Below are 19,315 nucleotides of genomic sequence, written 5' to 3'. Positions count from 1 at the left end.
TTGTATCGATAATGGTTAAGAGAGAGGAAGACGAAGGCCTAATTTCCAACTTGTTGTGACTGATTATCAGTCGTTTGGAAATATGACAAAGTCATCATCTTTCTTTTTTCATCCTGTGTCAGAAGAGAATTTTTGTGTGTAGTCAAGTAGCTTCGGGAGCAACTACATACATAAAACTGCCTTGTTCAGCTGTAACATAACATCTTACATCGCACAGAAGCGATCTGTTGTGGTGCCATGTCGTAAGCACACATGAGACAAAATTGGCCGAACAAATAGACTGTTGTTACACATACATTGAGAGAGAGAGATAAGCCGAACAAAGCAGCAGCAGCAGACGCCAGCCACTAAAAGCCACAAGTACTGTACAGATAAATGAATGCTTGATAAAGTAAATGAATTGGAGTAATAATACGTAATTTTTATTCATTGAATCGGCCCATAAACAAAAGTTGGTGTAATTGTGGGGTTCTTGGTAGCATGACAAATTCACCTTTCCGCGCTTGAAACGAAGGGAATGAAAAGTATGCGCTCGTCCTTTTCTAAATCCGACTCTTCTGGGCTGCTCTATATGGAAGTTTCCAATTAAAGTAAAGTAATATTTTTGGAGCGAGATTAAATGCCCCCAACTTGAACTACCCAGAGGGTTGAGTCGTAATAATCATTTGGGAAATGAAAACGGGGAGATGGCAATTAAGCAAGTTGGTTTGAATATGATAGTATGCATGCAGGCAGCAATAGAACTAACTGCATGCTGACAAAAGGGACGAAACCAAAAAATTCGAGTCTGCTGTGTGTGTCTGACTTTCTGCTGAAGCCAAGAGAATTCAATAACGAAGCGATATCACTCTTTTGTAAAATGTGATCCCTGGTGACACGCCGTTACATACAAGAAGTACACAGTGTATTTGGGACGTATTTGGGACCATGAGCCTGACTTTGACTCACTTATCTGCTCCTACTTCGTGCTCTTTCAGAATTTATTTAATTTATAAAAGCACATTGTGGCACCCTTCACCATCTCATGTTTTATTCCGCATATCGCCGCACTAACAACCTGCGTATACATGTGTGATACACAACGTCGAATGAAGCAGTGTATCCAAGAGGGCTGTCCTGATGTTGGCACAATCAGCATTGTTGGATTGTGCAATATTGGTATTTCATTATTCCTTAACCCAACGTAATTTTCCATTGAGTGGTTTTTGAAATAATTTGAACCGAAAGTGTAACAACCAAAGATCAAAAATATATTTCCGAGTGTATTATGAAACCTTTTTAAACCGGAGATTCACTCATCACCGCCTTGCACCTGTTCCCGTCCCATCGACGAACCCATTTTCGTTCACATGGCCATGCAACGTAAGAGAAACGAGTGAGTGAATGCTATCGATGAACACATTTTCCTGCTTGCCCGTTAAGTTCCCTAAAAGTCAATAATTTCGAGTTCCTTCTTTGGCATCTCCCTGAATGAGTCCAAGAAGAAAACAGTGAAGGATGCACACGAAGGCTGCACCATGAATTAGGACCGTGGGCAATAGCCTACTGTTTTATGACACCTTCACACAGAAACCCGACAAAACAGGACATGTGCCACAGATCCCCGTTAAAAGTTGTAACTTTTAACTGCTTTTACTACTCAACCTCCAACACACCACGAATGCATAAAACGAAAAATAGTCGGATGTTGTCTTTTGCTGAAAGAAATAGCATAATTTCAAGTCGACTTACACAGCAGCACCAAAGTTTCCTATCACACCCAATATCTGTAGCACACCGGATGCTGTATTTCAACCATCGGTTACATACACGACCATGACTTCTGGAAATGAATCTGAATGAAGTAGTTGAGCTAACAGCGCTCAACACATACATCGTGTGGGTATAATATACACAAGCCAAATATGTAAATCAAGATCAACTTTGGGTTAACGATGATGATGATGAGATGATAAAATCAAGACTGGAAGACCTTATTTTTTACTGGTCGTCGACTTGACATATATTTTTAATTCATCCATTTTATCGAAACATCACCATAATTTATGGGACCGGCCGGTTGAAATGAATAGGAACGTTGTTCTTGTGATTCTTATGAGAGGATGCACAGGAATCCGACAGACTGAGAAACTTTGAGCCTGTGTCGGGGGAAGTTGAAAGCTTTTTAAAATTTAAAACCCTATTAGCGGATGGATGGATGAACGGATCCCCTCGTTCGCTCGTCTCGTGTGCTTAATCTATGCCATGGCTCGAGTCGATATTATTTCCATTCATGCCTTGGACCCTCAAACTGAGACCTGGCATCTTGTGCCATGTCTTACTTACACTACAGACTGTATGCATATATTAGGAATTTGCTTAATATGTGGCTTTAACGATAACTGCCTATTTTTGTGCAGTTATTTGAACAGAAAAGCGTAAAAGTGTAAGAATGGAGGAGGGCAGGCTCAAGTGAGCACATTCCTTTCGGGAGAGAAATCAATAAACATTATCGAAAGTAGTTTGCAAGTACACTGCGCTATTTATTTGGGGACAACGATACAGAAAGGTGATTCCGAAAATACCCTTCTTAATGGAGAAGTGTATACCAAAAGCTCATCACCACCATCTCTCCGTCACGTGTTATAAATAGAAACTCGTGTAGAGATGCCCAACAACAGCCGGATCGGGAAGAGACTTTCCTCAACAACCCAACTGGAGAAAATTTCGACGCTTTCTCTTGCTCACCTACGCGTCCACTTATTTAGTGGGTGGAGGTATGTATATAGATACTCGATGTGAAGGTGCTACTTTCTCCACCACAAACAAACAACTGGCTAATTTGAGTCACCATCTGTCGTGTCTTCAAAACATGGCAAACGATGCGAAATTCATCAATGGGTATATGCACATACTGGTCAAAACAATGCGTATAATCCTGATCTTGTGTATGCCGTTGCTGTTCACATAATCCGGAGCAGTGAGCTCGTTGAACCGAAAGATGGTTACATTACATATTTCTTTTAATACGAGACAGCTGAATGAATCCGGTGACTCCAACTTTGTGGTTTTGTTGCTGAGTAATAATAAAGAACAATAAAAAAGTGTAGACGACCTCATGAAACTATCGAATGCTTGATGATGGTGAAATCACACACAAGGTTTCAAAACAATACAAAACGAGTTAGACGGCATAAATTTCAGTATAATGATAAGACGGAAAGTCTCGCGGAAAGAAACACTTATTTCACAATGTTCAATACTTCATTGAGAATTGTGCGTGATTTCTAAAAGACTTTGATTGACAATCACGTATTTTTGTCCATCTTATAACAAAATGTAGGAAACGACACGCAACTGCATAAGTCAAGTCAACCTTGCAATGATTGAACCGAAATATATAATATGGCATGCGTTTAAGAACATCGTAGCTGAATAAGCATTTCCTCATAACCATAATTCAAGTATTTCAGTCCCATTGTTGCATCAGAAATTATTTAGTGGTACTAATGAGTCACATAAAATATACCAATTTTAAACAAATATGGAGAAATAAAATAAATTGTCCTCCACGCTAATCCAATTTCGACACTTCTTAAGCCACACAATGTTGATAATGGGCCATTCGAGTAATAATAGCACGGAAAGAAGTGTCACTTAGCCATTGTGTCTAACCACAGAGAGAGAGAGAGAGATGGAGAGATCAAGAAAGGCAAGTCAAGAAGACGACATGGAAAGGCCAAGACTGATTGGAGATTCGGAACGCCGTTTGCCATCGCAGCAGTGACGAGATACAGAAACATTTTGGACAAGTCGGATGAAAGAAATGGATAGGACGCCCAACAACCTTATTTCATTCTATTCTCTTCGTATCGAGTTTTTATGTGTACAAACCATCCAGCTCGAAATCACTAGCATTTCAAAGCAAAAATGCTCTTCACCATGCGAGGAGCCAACCCTATACCTGAATTGGAATTGCTCAACAGATATATTCTGCAAAGGACACTGATCGAAGCAATAAAAGGCGTTTCATCTTTCCCTTTCTTCCCGTCCGTCTCTCTCGCTCTCCAGCGTGATCAAAGTTCGAGGAAGAAAAATCCCAGCCCGCACGGCACATGGCAAACCTAGCAATAAGTAATCCCCTCTTTCTCCCGTTGCAAATTAGACTCACACACACCAAGAAACGTAATAAGGGAGAAATGTACCACTGGCACTCATAAAGTGATTAATACGAATTGAATCCGAGAAGGTTTAAAAGGATCTAACTGAATGTATGCGTTATTTCATTTATTCTTCTTTTGCTACTTCTTTCTTTTTCCTTCTTGTGTGCATTTCACCTTTTTCACGATTCCTTTTCACAAGAAGTTGGTTGGACGGAATGAGCGTATAACCAAGTGCCACACGAGAAAGAAATAGAGGAATAAATTTTGCCCTGTCCATGTGTTCCTTATCCCGATGTGATATTCCAGCTGCTGCTGCTACTATTTGGATTTATTATTGCTCTCACTCACTCTATTTCGACCTTTCAACCGGTGTAACAAAACATGAAATCAACTCAAGTTTAGAATGCGAATAACAGAAAGAGCTTGTGCTACAAGACGAATGGAGTGGGTAACAATAATGCTCATGAAAGGCTCACTATACAATTTTCCAGCACGAGCCAACATTCAGCATATTTCATAAGCAGTCATCTAATCCACATATCCTTTTTAACGATTCAAAATCTTAATGGCAAAAATTTTAATGCTGCTCCTCGCTCAAAATTTAAAATGCAAATCAGACTTTCTATAAAAGCTTATCTACATACGCACGCAAAAAACAGGATGCTTTTCAAATCAAGTTTGAAGAAATGAAGCTTATGGAAGGATCAAGAGATTAAAATGTGTCTTGAGGTAAACAAACAATATACGCAGCGTTATTACACGCCAGAACCAAAATGAGCAATAAAAGTTATCCTAATAAAGTTATCAGTTTATCCTCGATCCCAATGAATCAAAACAGATGGATGCATATGAAAAGATTGGGAGAAGAGTAGACATAAAACTGACGAGCGTCTCACAAAGTTCCTTCGTCTCTGACTCGTACAAGCCAAAGTGCATTTTAATGTAAATCAGTAAATCACACGAATACCGCAAACATCTAATGAAGCCAAACAAGATACTATAGTAGTGGTGGTAGCAGAGTAGTCAATTCACAAAATTTGACGATCCCAAGCCTTACATGTAACAGCACAACCAAGCCAACTTACTCACCATCATCCACTCTAAAAGCAAAACAAACTTGGCTGCACAGTTGTTTTTGGTAGTGTCGTGCAACATTTCGGCATTGCAAAGCTAACGGTACACAGAGCACTACTTGCACTACCAATAACCAAGACCATGTAAATCACCCTCTGCACCAGGCATCTCTCAACTCGGCAAGCAATTCCATGAAAGTGCCTCAGATGGGGCATTCTGCAACAACTTTCTCCAGTCGGGCTGCGAAAACCTGGATAAACCTGTGAAAAAGCGTAAGAAAGTGCGGAAAAGCGGACCAAAAGGGAAGAGACTCGGTTTTCTCACCTTATTCGGAGAAAATCCAATTTCCAAAATCCTCCGTATTTTCAAACCACTGATCACTAATGATAAAACGAAGGTCCGGATGAGACGTGACCCTTCTCCGGCGACACTTTGATGGAGACTGCTGAGAAAAGTAGGAAAACAGGCTGAAAAGAGCTTCCACGATGCGCAACTTCATGATTACATTGCCCCTCACCAAACCAACTCTCGTCGTCCCCCGACGTCGACCCAACAGAGCCAGTAAATACAGAACGAATAGCTTCAACACGAACAACGCCACCAGTACCACGTTCGCGTCATCCTTTATGTGCATTGCATACGATTCTCTCATTCAGCCTGGCATATCCTCTCTTTATACAGAGGTTCTCGTAAAGAAGAAGTGGCTTCAAGTCACCCACCCAAATATCACAATCCTGCTCCACAAAATTCCCATATCCCTTCTTCTCTCCTGCTTCCTTTACATCGCTGCTACGTACGTCGCTCGCTCGCATAAAACGAAAATGTTATTAGCTTCGAAAAGAGCCACGCCACAAAATTCTATAGCAGAAGAAGAGGAGTAAAGTGAACTCGCTGTATGTAATTTACCAAAAGTTGTAGTGGTTGGCTCACCATCTCGCATCCATCCAATGCGTTGGTGGCTTGCTGTAACCACGCTGCTGGAGTTGAGAAATATTATTATACGGCAAATGTTGAATGCTGGCACACATTATCTGTATGGCATTACGCTTTATTCAGGGAATAGTAGCCCCAAGGATTTCGTTGTAGTTTTAATAGATGGGCTTTTACATCATTCGCTTTACTTTAAACAGTGTTCGTAACCACCGTCCGTGGACTATATCTCTCACTTTTCCTAGTGCTATGTCATGTCACGAGAACATGAGACCGAGTGGTATGTATGTGCAGTTGGGTTAAGTATATGTATGTATGGGAAAAAGGAGTGTATATATTTTATATGGGATATGCTCTTCAAATGCTGCAGGGCTTGCTTTTCGGGCTTGCTTCGAAATTCCCATTTAAATTATAGATTACGCACTTTCCATTCCCATGTACGCAATAAGTTTCCTTTGTGAGCTGTCAGCCAGCCAGCCAGCAATACCCTTTTTCCAACAACAATGTGAGACGGGATCGGGTGAGACGAATGAGAATTTCCCCTCTCGCTCGCTCTTAGAGAGCTGAAAGGATTTCGTTTTCATTCCCCTCTCCTCGTTTCGATGGTGGAAATGTCTTTCGAAAATAAAACCTGGAACGGATAGGGATCAACGGATCTCACCACTATGCACGCACAAGGATGATATATGCATATTGTCTCTTATGCAACTCTCTGTATATCCCACACCACCTTTTGTTGGGGGCCCTGAAAGCAGCTCGGGTCGAAATGTTTTCATTTCAGAATGCTAATACTTTTCGAAAATGAGCCTAACATCGGCCCTTCCGTTTCCCATCCACCACGTTGCTCCGTCGAGGCTTAGCAGACGCAGAGGATGGAGAGATGACGATGATGATGTCCACATAATGAGCTGACAAGGACTGGAGCGGAATTTTAGTGTTGTGACATTATCATTTCCACGTAGAGTGTCCGGTTTAAAATATGGACGAAACCCCGAAAATAAACTCTGCTGCTTCACAGACAGAGTCCAGATGATGGCTATTACAAAAAGTAACGCATGTTGCACACGTCGTATGTTTGTTGTCACATATGTTGACGACATTTAAATAAGTTTTGTGATGACACAACTGTTGAAGCTCGAAGCTGTAACTGATCTGACTGTTGGAGAGATATTGCTAATCAAAATGTAATACATGCATACATGGCTGTATCATTTGAGGTTTAGAAACCAAACTCTGGAAAATAATTTGTGTTTCTATTTTTTGCGTTCCTGTGTCTTAACTTTTATATTTATATGCTTAAATCAAGTTGTAATTTTACAGAAAAAATGCAGCATGTATGCATTTTCTTCCACGATGAAAGACGAAAATGTAATAAAATATGCGTTAATTGCATGTCTTGGTTAATTTGTTTATATTTTATCTTGTGTGATAAGTTGTATAATTACATGTAAAACTTATTGAAACTAATATCAGTTTCATTGAATACATTCCATAATTGTTCGTCTGGATTTTCTAACCTTCTAACTCTGGACAGTATTGAAATTTATGGTGAATGTAATCCACCGGAACGCCATACAATTGGTATGAGCTACAAAGGACAAAGCCCATCGTGCCTATATAGTAGGATGACACCAATCAACAGATAACCGCAAAAGCACAGCTTGATAACGTAATTCATGGACTGATAAGAAACAATTTCAATTATGGTGATGAATTAAATCTCAAAGAGAGATAGAGAGAGAAGAATCAAAAAAATGTGTGTGGGTAAATGTGAGACTACGAGATTATGACGGACTGATTATTTCGTCATGTTTTTAACCTTAATTATTATGAACCATGCTGCGTTATCAAGATAAAATATTTTCAATTTTATGGGATTTAACTCTATGCATGATGGATAAATTCATAAATTTTGCACGAGTCAGCTATATGACAATTATGCGAAAAAATTAATTAATCAGAAGTAAATCAGAAGCAAATCATATTGAACTTATTTCCTTAAAAAAATGGTCAAAAGTGGAGCATGGAACTACTCCACTTACGCGAATTATTACGCTATCCAACTATAAAGATGGAGGAAATGAGGGCTGGAAGCAGTTCGATAATAATGAGGAAACAATTAAATTCTCATGACTCATCGAGAGAGAGAGACTCGTACACGGATGGTGCATTTATCTGGTGCTGGAGAATAGTGGTGGATTATTATGGAGAGGCACGACGAGGAGAAGAATAATAATTCACGAGAGATTGGGGATCTGATGAAGAGGATCTGCTGAAGGAGCTTCGATTTCGATTTGGTGGACGGAGAGCAGAACATCATCACCCGCAGCCTGTATCCCTTCACCCTAAAGTCAGCTAAAAGGCTCTTCTCTGCTGAGGGAGTTCTGGGAGCAGCAGCTTCTCATCTTTGGTCACACCCTTTCCAGGCCTCACAAAATGTCGGACGCCCTTCATTTTCATCCCATTATTCAAGGCTCTCACTCTCTCTCACTGTGGCTGCCTCTGTTAGAGTGGCTCTTATTTAACCAAGGAAAATGACACACGCGTGTTGGGTAGTGAAGGTACTTTTGGGATAAACAGGATGTCTAATTAGTGCGGAGTATTCAATGCGTCACTCTAGAACTTATTTTCATGTCAATAGTTGATAGTCAGTGAGTAGAGTTGATCCCAATGAATAATCACAGCCTAGAATTCCCTGATTAAGTCATGCGATGTTCCAAGAATTGATTTGACCAATTTAGATGTACTTATCAAGTAATCATCTCAATCATTTCATCAATTAGACTATTGGACAACCTTTAAAGTAGTGTACACCATCTCAGTCAATATGAATTCTTTGATATCCAAGGGTTTTAGGACAATGTGCAAATTGCATTAACCAAAATATACTGATGTAGAAAATTACCCCGTGCTTACATACTTACTTTAAGAAATGAATTTGTGCTAATTAACAATAATGTTAATTATTCCAGCAAGTAGTAGCAAAGGATGTACGTAATTAATATTACAAACTTCCAGATATCCTTCTTTGAGGTCTTTAAGAATAAGTTTTGGCATAGCAGTTATACCGGACGAAAAAATAAATAGTTTTGAGCTGCAATCATCTTCATCACTTATTGAAAAATTTTCTATAAGAGTCAAGTCACAACAAGTCAATGTTTGCAATCCAACTTTTCTATTCTACCTTTACTGTTGTACAAGTAATAAAATGTGAATTACAAAGTGAAGGTACAAATATCGCCACCGGGGAATGTGATACTCTTCCCAAAATTTGTTTCCGCATCGAGTTTGGTCATGCACAGGTATCGGAGCATCGTGTGGTAGGTAGTGGTTGCAGCCGTTGTTGGTTTTGTTATTGACATTTAATTAGCGACTATCACCGGTGGTACGAGGGCTGGTCAGGGAAATCAATATCTCTATCGTCCTCGTATTGACAGAGAAAGCCATTAAATGTGCCTGGGTGTTGCCTATGCACGTAGGACACGTTATTACGCCAAGAGTTATTCAGCAATGAAACACGGATGTTGCTGGCTGCTCGCTGGGGTTGGTGGTTATAATGCTTCTCAACTTACACTTAAGTAACAGCCGTTATTTATCATTACCGTTGCTTTCTGCTTTTACGGAATGACGATGATAAGGGAGTAAGTGAAGCCATTAGAACGGATCCAATCCACCCTGACTGAGTCGTCAACTTTTCCATAAGTTCTTACCAACCACTGATGCTGATGCTGCTGAAGGAAGATTGCCGTCCATGGATCGATGTCTTTTCCGTCTTCACGCTTTTATCACGCTCGGTGTGTGCAATGGGGACTCGCCTTTTGATGTGGTCTCACTTTTGTTACCAGGATTTTGTTATTGTTGTGGAGGAGCTGCGTTCTCATATTTTGAACTGTACGAATGCCAGAAATTGTAATAATGCATAGTTATTATATGGTAATAATTATTAGGTCTCACAAATCATGCAAATCACGATTTTTCATGATTTTGAAATAAGTTTTATAAAGTTATTTTATTAAAAGACGTATTTACGACAATGCACATACATAACTTTCAAAGTAACTAGAATTGTATAACATGAATATTCTATAGTACAAGCTTTTGAAAGAAAAGTTATGGGATAATCATCATCGTTTAAAGTAAGTTTCATGGATGCAATGAATTTAATGATACGCAGCAAAAGAAAGAATATTTGAGAGGATTATGGTTATTATGTACTTCATGAGACGTCATGAGATTCCTTTTACGTAATATTTGAATCACACTTTTATATATTTTATTAAGTAGCTTTAGCTACTTTATGTGAAGACTTTGTCTGTCTGTCTGTCTGTCTGTCTGTCTGTCCGTCTGTCTGTCAGCAGGATAACGGGAGAACGGATAAAGATAATCGAAATCGGTTTTCGCCATCATACATAATACCCCAGGGGGAGGATCCTATCAACTTTTGGGTGCAACCGGACCACACCCACGGTCGCCAGGGGGTGTGGTCGGGGCAAAATGAGATTTTTAGTGCAATTGAATCTATGGATGAAATGGAGTGAAATTTTGAGTTCCCCCGTTGTGCCACACCCCCCGGGCGCCAGGGGGTGTGGTCGGGGCAAAATGAGATTTTTGAAAAAATTGAATGCATAGATGCAATACAGTAGAATAAAGTGCTCCCGAGTTGTGCCACACCCCCTTATCACTAGGGGGTGTGGTCGGGGCAAAATGAGATTTTTGGAAAAATTGAATGTATAGATGAAATACAGTAAAATCAAGTGTTCCCGCGATGTCGTGGGAGTGCTTGGAGTGAAGTAGTCTGAAGCTACTTCCGTATGCGCGTTTGCGACGGTTTATTTATTTGTATAACCAACTATGAAATATACAAAATGCACATTCTTCTACTTCTTTTACTTTTGTACTCCACATAAAATGTTGTTTCACATCGAAGTATGGCAAAAAATGAAAAACAAGCTAATGAATTTTGTTTGAAAGCTTCACAAAAGAAATTCTGATCATGTTTTCAAAATTCTGTTAGAAGGCGTGGCAAACAGGTTGAAGAAACACTTGCTTTTGTTGTTTTGTCTTATTCTCTTCTTTACTGATGCAGGCGAACGAAGGATTGAGCACAATAGAATGTCATGCCACACAAATTCTCCGTTGTCGTAAATGGAGATGAGGACGAGAGCTGTCCATGAAATTTAAGTTTTTTCCTCCTTTCATTACACAACAGCAGCACCTACATACCTATTTGCCACCATTATTACATTGGTCACGTTAGAAAAATTTCAGTAGTAACGTAGCGATTACCTTACAAGGCGAGGCCGTCTAGGTCGATCTCTGTCTCCGTGTGTGGACTGGAGCATAACCACGAGACCAATGTGTGTATAATTTCGTTTTTCTCTGACGCAAGGAGATGACTCTCGTCTGATAAGAAGCATTTTTTATCAGGCTCTGACTGACTGAAGGGTCCTACCCTTCCTGTCTCCCCAATGTTTTCTCGACTTTAATTCACGTCCAAGAATAATAACAACACAACAACAGTCAAAAGTCAAGTGCTGGTGGGAAGTGGGGTTACTCCACGAACGGGATATATTTATTTAAATGGTGTTCATGAGGCATGGGCAGAACTTGCGAGTTAAACATTTTTATTAAATCGTGAGTTCACTTTGTTCTCGACTTGTGAGACTCGACTCTCAGTCTCACCAAGAAACCTTCTTTGTCGCATGCTTACATCCAATTCATTATTCATAACGGGGTTTTGAATCCAAAAGGGATTTCATCATTTGCCGACACCGACTAGTGGTGAAGGTGACTTATTAGAAATTCAAAGATGAAAATTGACGCAAACACAGCCGTACATGGTTTTGAGAGAGTTTCGAAGGAAGGGTTGCTTTCAGCTTCATATAATTATGCAGTTACGTTCAAGGGTTTCAACCAAAGACTTACGTATTTATTTTCATTTCGATGGATAATATTGGTTATTTTATTAAGAGACTGGAATTTGTAATCATAATCATATATAAATAGAGCTAAATTCCTCGGTACGAATTCACTAATTGTTACTTTTGATTAAATATATTTATATCATAAAAAGTTAATGATTTAAATAGCTATGTGCGTATACATAAACCATGCAAGATCTCATTATAAATGACACGTTAATTCACGAGACTTCAGTAATCACGGTGTATCATTCATACGTCAAAGAAAGAATTGAATAGAGTACATTGTGATCTTGCATTGACTTTGTCTTCTTTTGATGATTAAATCGTGCATGAATTTGGTCCAGAGCACAAACTGCAGATTAACTTTTTGTATTGGGAATACTTAGTCATGAATACAAGTTTAAATTTCAATCGGTGGCCGACAGTGAATAAAAAAATAGATATTTTTTTGAGAATCTACATGTTTGATCTTTATATTTTATGCTATACTTTATATTTATACATACATACTATGAATGCACATATTCACTCCAAATCTCATATTTTTATTTATCGTTGTATCAATACAACTTCATACTAAAAGTATTCAGGGTGATTGCAACATTTGGTACTCACAATTTATTAAATACCCGGCATTTTACATATATGTTAAATAGCAATAATTTCAAATAATTAATACGTAATATCTCACACCGGTCATACCTTCTTGGGATATTTTCATTACCCGAAATACGGTATTTCAATTTCCATTACCTACATAAATTCTTTGCTTGCATACCAATTTTCGTCGCCTTGATTGATCTTGTTTGTACTTCATTAAAGCTTAAAGCATGATTGTCTGGGGTTAATTACCATATAGAATAGTTAGTTCCTTTCCAGTTGAGTAACTTTCTTTGCCAATGTTTATGATACTAATTACGTTTTAAAGAGAGTTTCAAGGATTTTTTAAGTTTATGTATGTCCAACTCAATAAACTGTTGGAACTACACATGAATACTAGTCAACGTTATTTTTTCAAAAAATACCATCAAGTTTGTTGTCTGAAATTTGCCTCATACTGCAACAACTCTTAAAACATAATTACCAATCAACCGATGATAAAAAATCTTTAGACCAAATGCGACCATTGATGTATATCGATAAAAGGAATTTCATGCTGCTTTCGTTCTTATGAGTTGTTTGATTTTAATAAACGATATCGGATCTTCTTCATCATAAATCATTCTCCTTTACAGCCAATAAAAAGTTGATGGGTGTTTTGCATCAAAAGGAAAGAACGAAGCTAGCACACACCTAATGACTGTTCTCTCTCTCCTTCTGGTGGAACTAGATATACGCATTGAAAAGTGATGAAATGCAAAGAGGTCTGAATTCCCGATATAAATATCTACGTCGAACGTAGTTTTATTAATGGTCAAATATACATATTCATAAATGTTAAATATAACTTGGCGATCGAACTGTAGTGCTTAAACTAAAATCAAGTAGTCAGCATATGCATGTACAATGGTTGGCAAGAGCCAACGACAGACTATCATAAAGATGATTTCTTTAGGAAATGTGGCCACGTCGAACATTGGAAGAATTCCAAAGCTTGTCTAAAGAAAATAGAAACTTATTCCATCATCGGCGAGAAGAATTTGTTCCTCGAGAAGTAGGAACGCTAACATTGCAGCAGCAGCAAGAGCAGACGAACATGTTGAGCCGGAGGGGGGAATCTCCAAGAGCAAGCCAGGAATGAATCAAATGAACTCGAATGTCGTCGAGTGTTAGAATTTGAATCGACCAACTCCGGCGAGGCACGATGATTTCCCTTCTTCTTCGAAACGATGCCTCTTCCCATTGCCTCTTCCCAAGTGGTTGGTGACCCCTTGGTTGGGGCACCTCCTGCCACCCGCACATTTCCTTTTGCTGCCATCTGAAACACTCTGCGAGGACTGAACGACGTCGAGTTTCAAACTTGACGTCGCTGCTGCAGTCCAACAAACTTTGCGTCTTTTTGTCCTTCATCCACCGTTTCACCCCACCTCCTCCATCACGAGCCCCGTTGTTTGTGTAGGTATAGAGAGCAAGATTCCCTTCTATCCCCCTCCTTCCCTATAAATGCGTATTCCTTCTCCCTCTTCCTGTATGTGTGCATGTGAAGGACTGCCTATAAAAAATGTTCTCCTTTACGTGCCATATCCTATCTATCCGTTTAAGCGTCATGTACTATTATTGACTTTGGTTGGTTGGTTAGTGTGTCGGATCCCTCTTTGCAACGCAGTTTCTCGGTTTTCTTCATGATTGTTCTCATTATTTCCCTTCCACTTCCAGATCGAGCTCCCCTTTCATTTCCAAAAATATGCCTTCTAGCATTGCAACTGTCCGGTTTTATTATTCCTTTCTCAGCTTGAAGTTTGTGATTTCAGCCATCCGAGAACTGATGCTAGGTAGCGAAAAGAGGGTGCAACATTCATTTTGTGAAATATATATCAAATAACAACTCTGCACCATTACTTGTAATGTAAAAGGAATAATCTCAAGTTCCCCACATGTATGAACTTTGTTAATTTGATGAATTATTAATTTTAGATGCTACTAGTAGTCAAAATAGATTTACTAAACTTCAATGCATACGCGAAACCAATGCGAGGAGTTCTTGCTTGATTTAATAATAATTTTATATTTCAATGTGTTTTACTCTTGTTTTAAGTACATAAACAAAAGATGTAAAAATCAAGTTCGTAAAATAATGCAAAGCTACTCTATGTATTACATTGGATAATTAAGCATGACATCCTGTTTTGCTAATTCCAACAACATGGGATCGTCGAAAAATTTGTTGATAGCAACATCCTCACTAAGACCTTTACGACGACGAGTTTTAATCATAAACTCACGTGCCAAATGAGTTGCTGGCTGAGGTTCCAGAGGCTTAATGATAATGCTCTTATCCAAAGGATCTCCGGGGACCATCTTTGCAACAAAAATCGTTGTAAGATATTTGCCAATTGCAACATTCAATTATCTCAATGAAATTGTGGGGGTAAACTTACCTGCCAATGGTGGAATACAGATAGACAAAAAGCTTGCCCTTGGGTGTGAGTTCTCATGTCGGTTTCAAAACCAAACGAGTCGATTGCAGGGACAAAAGCTTTAATTGTATACAAGGGGGAGCCGGGAACTGGAGAATCTTGGGTAACCTGAGAATTATGGGATTTGTAATATCCATTTTATAATAAATTTTAATCTTAAATGAAATAAAATTCGAGGCTTACATGACCTCGACGTCTAGCCAAAACAGTATAAACGGCTGAAACGCAATCAGCAGGAGCCACAACTTCAACAAAGAGATAGGGCTCCATGAGTCGTGGTGTAGCCATTAAAAATGCGGAATATGCGACTCGCCTTGCAGTGGGAATTACTTGGCCTGTAATTTAACATTATTATGAGACAATGGATAAATAAGCGTATGATTGGTGCTAGAAATGTGATATAGGTTACCTCCTCCTCTGTGAATAGGCTCGCTTGATATCAAAGCATCCAAGATTTTGAACTTTACATTTCTGATGGGTTCTTCACACAGTGGTCCTTCTCTGGTGCCCCATTGAAATCCCTACATCACATAACAGTGAAACAGTGAGTTGTTGTTCAATTTTCCTAAGCAGCTTAATTGATTAATGACAAGAACTTACTTGAACAATTGAGTCTTTTACATTATTTAATAATGTTTTATCGACTTCTGAGGGAAGAGTGTCATCCACTAAAATGTTGGGCCCATTAGTATCGGGACCAAATGACCAAATTGAACGGGCAGCCAAAAGATCCCAATCATATTTGGTTTGAAAGAATTCTCCCAATCGTTTTCTATATTAAAACATAATACATAATATTACCAAACTCACCTTGTATGACAAATATTCAGAGTAAAAGATTGTTAAAGCCTTACTTGTTCCAACCAATGCTGACAACTTCACTTTCAATGTCCTCAGCCAACCCTTTTTCTAATGGTTCTGCAATCATCGTAAGCTTGTTTTTCTTGTTGGGGGTTTCTGCAAAACACTTGAGTGATGATGTTTCCACGACGGTTTCACAGAATGACACGACGGGATCAGCGACTTTTATGTCTACAACACAAAATATGCGCACATCCAGGGTTCACAAAGAATCACACCATAAATATATCGTAAAGTAAAAGTAAGTTTGACTTACCAATTTCAGAATACATTTTTCGCAAGTCATGCATCACACAATCGAGATACAACTCCCCAGTTCCAAGTATAACATGCTCTCCAGATTCTTCGACCTTGGTTGAAACAAGTGGGTATGATTTGTTAACTTTTCTGAGGCCATCCAGCATTTTGGGTAATTCAGATGGATTGACAGGCTCAACGGCAATCTTGATAATACTTTGAGTATTAAATCTCAAAGGGCGGAAAATATACAAATCGTCCTTGGTCTTTGAACTAGTAATCGTACAAGTTTTTACAACAGACTGGTCAATTCCTTCAATTAAGACCCAGTTCCCTGCTGGCACACGATTAACCTCAATCTTGTATCTAGAACAAATAAAATGTCATTTTAAAGTGAAATATGTGCAACAAATTTTATTATTTCGGTTTGGATTCACTCGACACTAATGAAAATTGTACCTAGCTTCGTAGATCCATAGTCGACCAACATTTAACACACGGGAGTCTTCCTCATCTGCTAACGAGTAATTTTCACCCAATACTCTCACACTTTGGTTCGCATGTAGAGTACCACTGAAGATTCGGCCAAATACGTGGAAACAAACGCAATCCTCTGTTGGGTACATCTTGGTACTGTGAACGATTAAAGTTCCCTGTATAAATATATTAAATTCAGTGTGATTAAATCCGAAATAAATAAAAACATTATATTTCTAATATAAAACATTCATACCTCGGGATCACAATTCAATATATCATCTCCAATGTCAGAGTCCAACGGCCCAGTATAAGCATGAACCATCTTGTTCCGTGCATTATCGCTTGGCGAGGGAACATGCTCTGCGACCATGTCCACAAATCCAGAAAAACTACCCAAAAACCGCTGGAAAATTAATCTTAACAATGGACGAATGTTTAGCTTTGATTCTTCCTTGGTCAGTCTAATTCCAAGTTCCTCACATAGAGATGTTAGACACTGGTCAACATCGCCAACCACCTGCACATAACATAAGTTACACATATTGTACACAAATATATCATTAATGCAATTGCATATAAGTCATAAAATTACATGAGAGAAAATTTTGTAGACTGGCTCAAGAATAAATTCAACAAAACTTCGCTGTGAAGCTGCTGTTGGCGGTTTCTTGGTAAATTTTCTCCTGTGAAGTTTACAAAAATAATTTAAAACCACAACGAAAATATGAATGATACAACTATTCATTACTCACGTTTTTGGACTAAAATAAACGTCTCCCCACAATCGTTCTGCAAATGCTTTGATGTTAATATCTCCATAAACATCTGCATACATGGAGGCGAACGACTTAAGGGTGAAACAAATTGAATACAGAGAGCTGGCAAAGCACACATTCCCTGCGCTTGGTGAAAGTATTGGAAAATCCTCATTGCTGTCACCCGTGTACAAACACAATAACGCATTCACTTCTTCAATGATGTGCTTAATTTTATAGTACGCGTCCTGGGGAGGAAGCTTTAGTTCAAAAATCAGGCGGTCGATTTTGTTTATGCACAGTGTTACTGCCAATTTTTCCTATTAAATTTTATGTAAAAACCTTGTAATTATTTCATAGAATCATTAGTTGGTATATTACTGTTTATTGTTACCTGAACAGCATGCTTTAATATTCTTTCAGTGTTTAACATCACTCCTTCAGCAGCGTCTACAAACAGTACAATTCCGTCACAAAGCCGCATTGCAGCCGTCACCTCATCTGAGAAATTGACATGTCCTGGTGTATCCATTACGTTTAACAAATAAGACCTAAAACATTGCAAAATTCCACAATAAATTTAAATGTTATCTTCTTATATAACTATGTTAAGTTAAATCAATCTCACAACGCACTTTGCTTTGGTATCCTGCATAAGGAAAGTAATTGGCATCGACTTGATGGTCACACCGCGATCCTGTTCGGTGCACAAAGTGTCAGTGTAGCGAACCAACGCTTTGTCCAAATTGGGATTTAATTGAAGGTCAGGATGAGTTTGCTGAAAACAAATTACACAAATTTGAAAATCTGTAAGCAGACATACTCATTTCGTCCTTGCTCCACCAAAACTGACACCAGTTAGTTTACTACAATTTAGACACTGTTACCTCCATCAAGCAGTCTGTGAAGCTGGTTTTTCCATGATGCAAATGGCCTACCAGACCCACATTCCTAATCAAAGACGAGTTATCCATCATATCAGCGAGGAATCTAGAAATTAAAATACAAATTAATTACCATTTCCAGAACCAATGTACATTAAACTAGCCAATAATAGATCAATTATTTTCTCCACTTACTCCATATCATATGTCGTTTGTGGCAACTCCTTCTCCACGTGCTCAAACTTTATTTTCCTCACGGGCTTTATAATTGGTTCCGTCAATGGTTGGGCATCTTCCTCCTGAACAATCGTTTCCACATCTGGTCCGTATATCTCCAACGCTGACGGGTAATACTTTTTATCCTCATGAAGCACAACGGCTGTCGAAGTCATTGATGGCTCCTCCTCGCGAACTTCATCTTGGTCCATGTCATCATCCTATTTTGAGGAAACCAGATAAGAGAGTATGAAATGCATGCTAATATATATATAGAATTTTTATATGAAGACATTTTAACGCTTCGTTTGATCTTTCTTACATCAAAATCTCTCTCATCGTCATGTTGGTCTTCTTCCTCTTCCTCCTCCGAGTCCAGATCAGGTCCGATGTAGTTTCCAAATTCGTCGTACAAGTCTCCGTCCATCTTTTTTTCTTATTATTTCCAACGACAGCAGTAATGTTATTAATCCGTCAAGAACTCAACTAATTGTAGTAAGTAATTTTGCACTACTAATTATTGACAAATATCTGTAATGCGTATTTGTTGAGGGTAGATCGTTCTGCGAGAGAGAGAAGCCACCGGCAATTCGACTTCCCCGCACACATTTCTCAATGCACATCAGCTCATTTAATAAAGTGAGATTTCTCACTAGTGAGAAAGTGAGTTAACTTTCACCCGACTTTCACCAGCGAAGTTTCCCCAGATCTAACTTCGTCTAAAAACCAGTACTC

At 38.8% G+C, this 19,315-nt stretch overlaps 2 protein-coding genes across 2 annotated transcripts in view; both read right to left on the bottom strand.

Moving 5' to 3' along the window:
- LOC110846932 (serine-rich adhesin for platelets) overlaps positions 1-5,651 on the bottom strand; it is a 43,245-nt gene extending 37,594 nt beyond the window's left edge. Inside the window, exon 1 of the mRNA XM_022093768.2 lies at positions 5,541-5,651. The gene's annotated coding sequence lies outside the window, so the exon portion shown is untranslated. The remainder of the gene's footprint in view (positions 1-5,540) is intronic.
- A 9,057-nt stretch (positions 5,652-14,708) lies between these two features.
- Positions 14,709-19,172, bottom strand: LOC110846594 (116 kDa U5 small nuclear ribonucleoprotein component). The gene is made up of 16 exons (XM_022093401.2): positions 18,903-19,172; positions 18,560-18,801; positions 18,368-18,470; positions 18,116-18,258; positions 17,875-18,031; positions 17,478-17,800; positions 17,318-17,408; positions 16,979-17,242; positions 16,705-16,898; positions 16,265-16,611; positions 16,002-16,179; positions 15,748-15,919; positions 15,557-15,668; positions 15,331-15,482; positions 15,109-15,255; positions 14,709-15,028 (listed from the first exon to the last, which is right to left on the bottom strand). The coding sequence occupies exons 1-16, from the start codon at positions 19,005-19,007 to the stop codon at positions 14,825-14,827; spliced, it is 2,934 nt and encodes a 977-aa protein (XP_021949093.1). The 5' UTR covers positions 19,008-19,172; the 3' UTR covers positions 14,709-14,824.
- Positions 19,173-19,315: the final 143 nt, after the last annotated feature.

The sequence above is a fragment of the Folsomia candida genome, unplaced genomic scaffold, assembly GCF_002217175.1.
Source record: "Folsomia candida strain VU population unplaced genomic scaffold, ASM221717v1 Fcan01_Sc003, whole genome shotgun sequence".
NCBI lineage: Eukaryota > Metazoa > Arthropoda > Collembola > Entomobryomorpha > Isotomidae > Folsomia > Folsomia candida.
The sequence above is the reverse complement of the archived record's forward strand: the minus strand, read 5'-3'. Positions and strand labels throughout refer to the sequence as shown.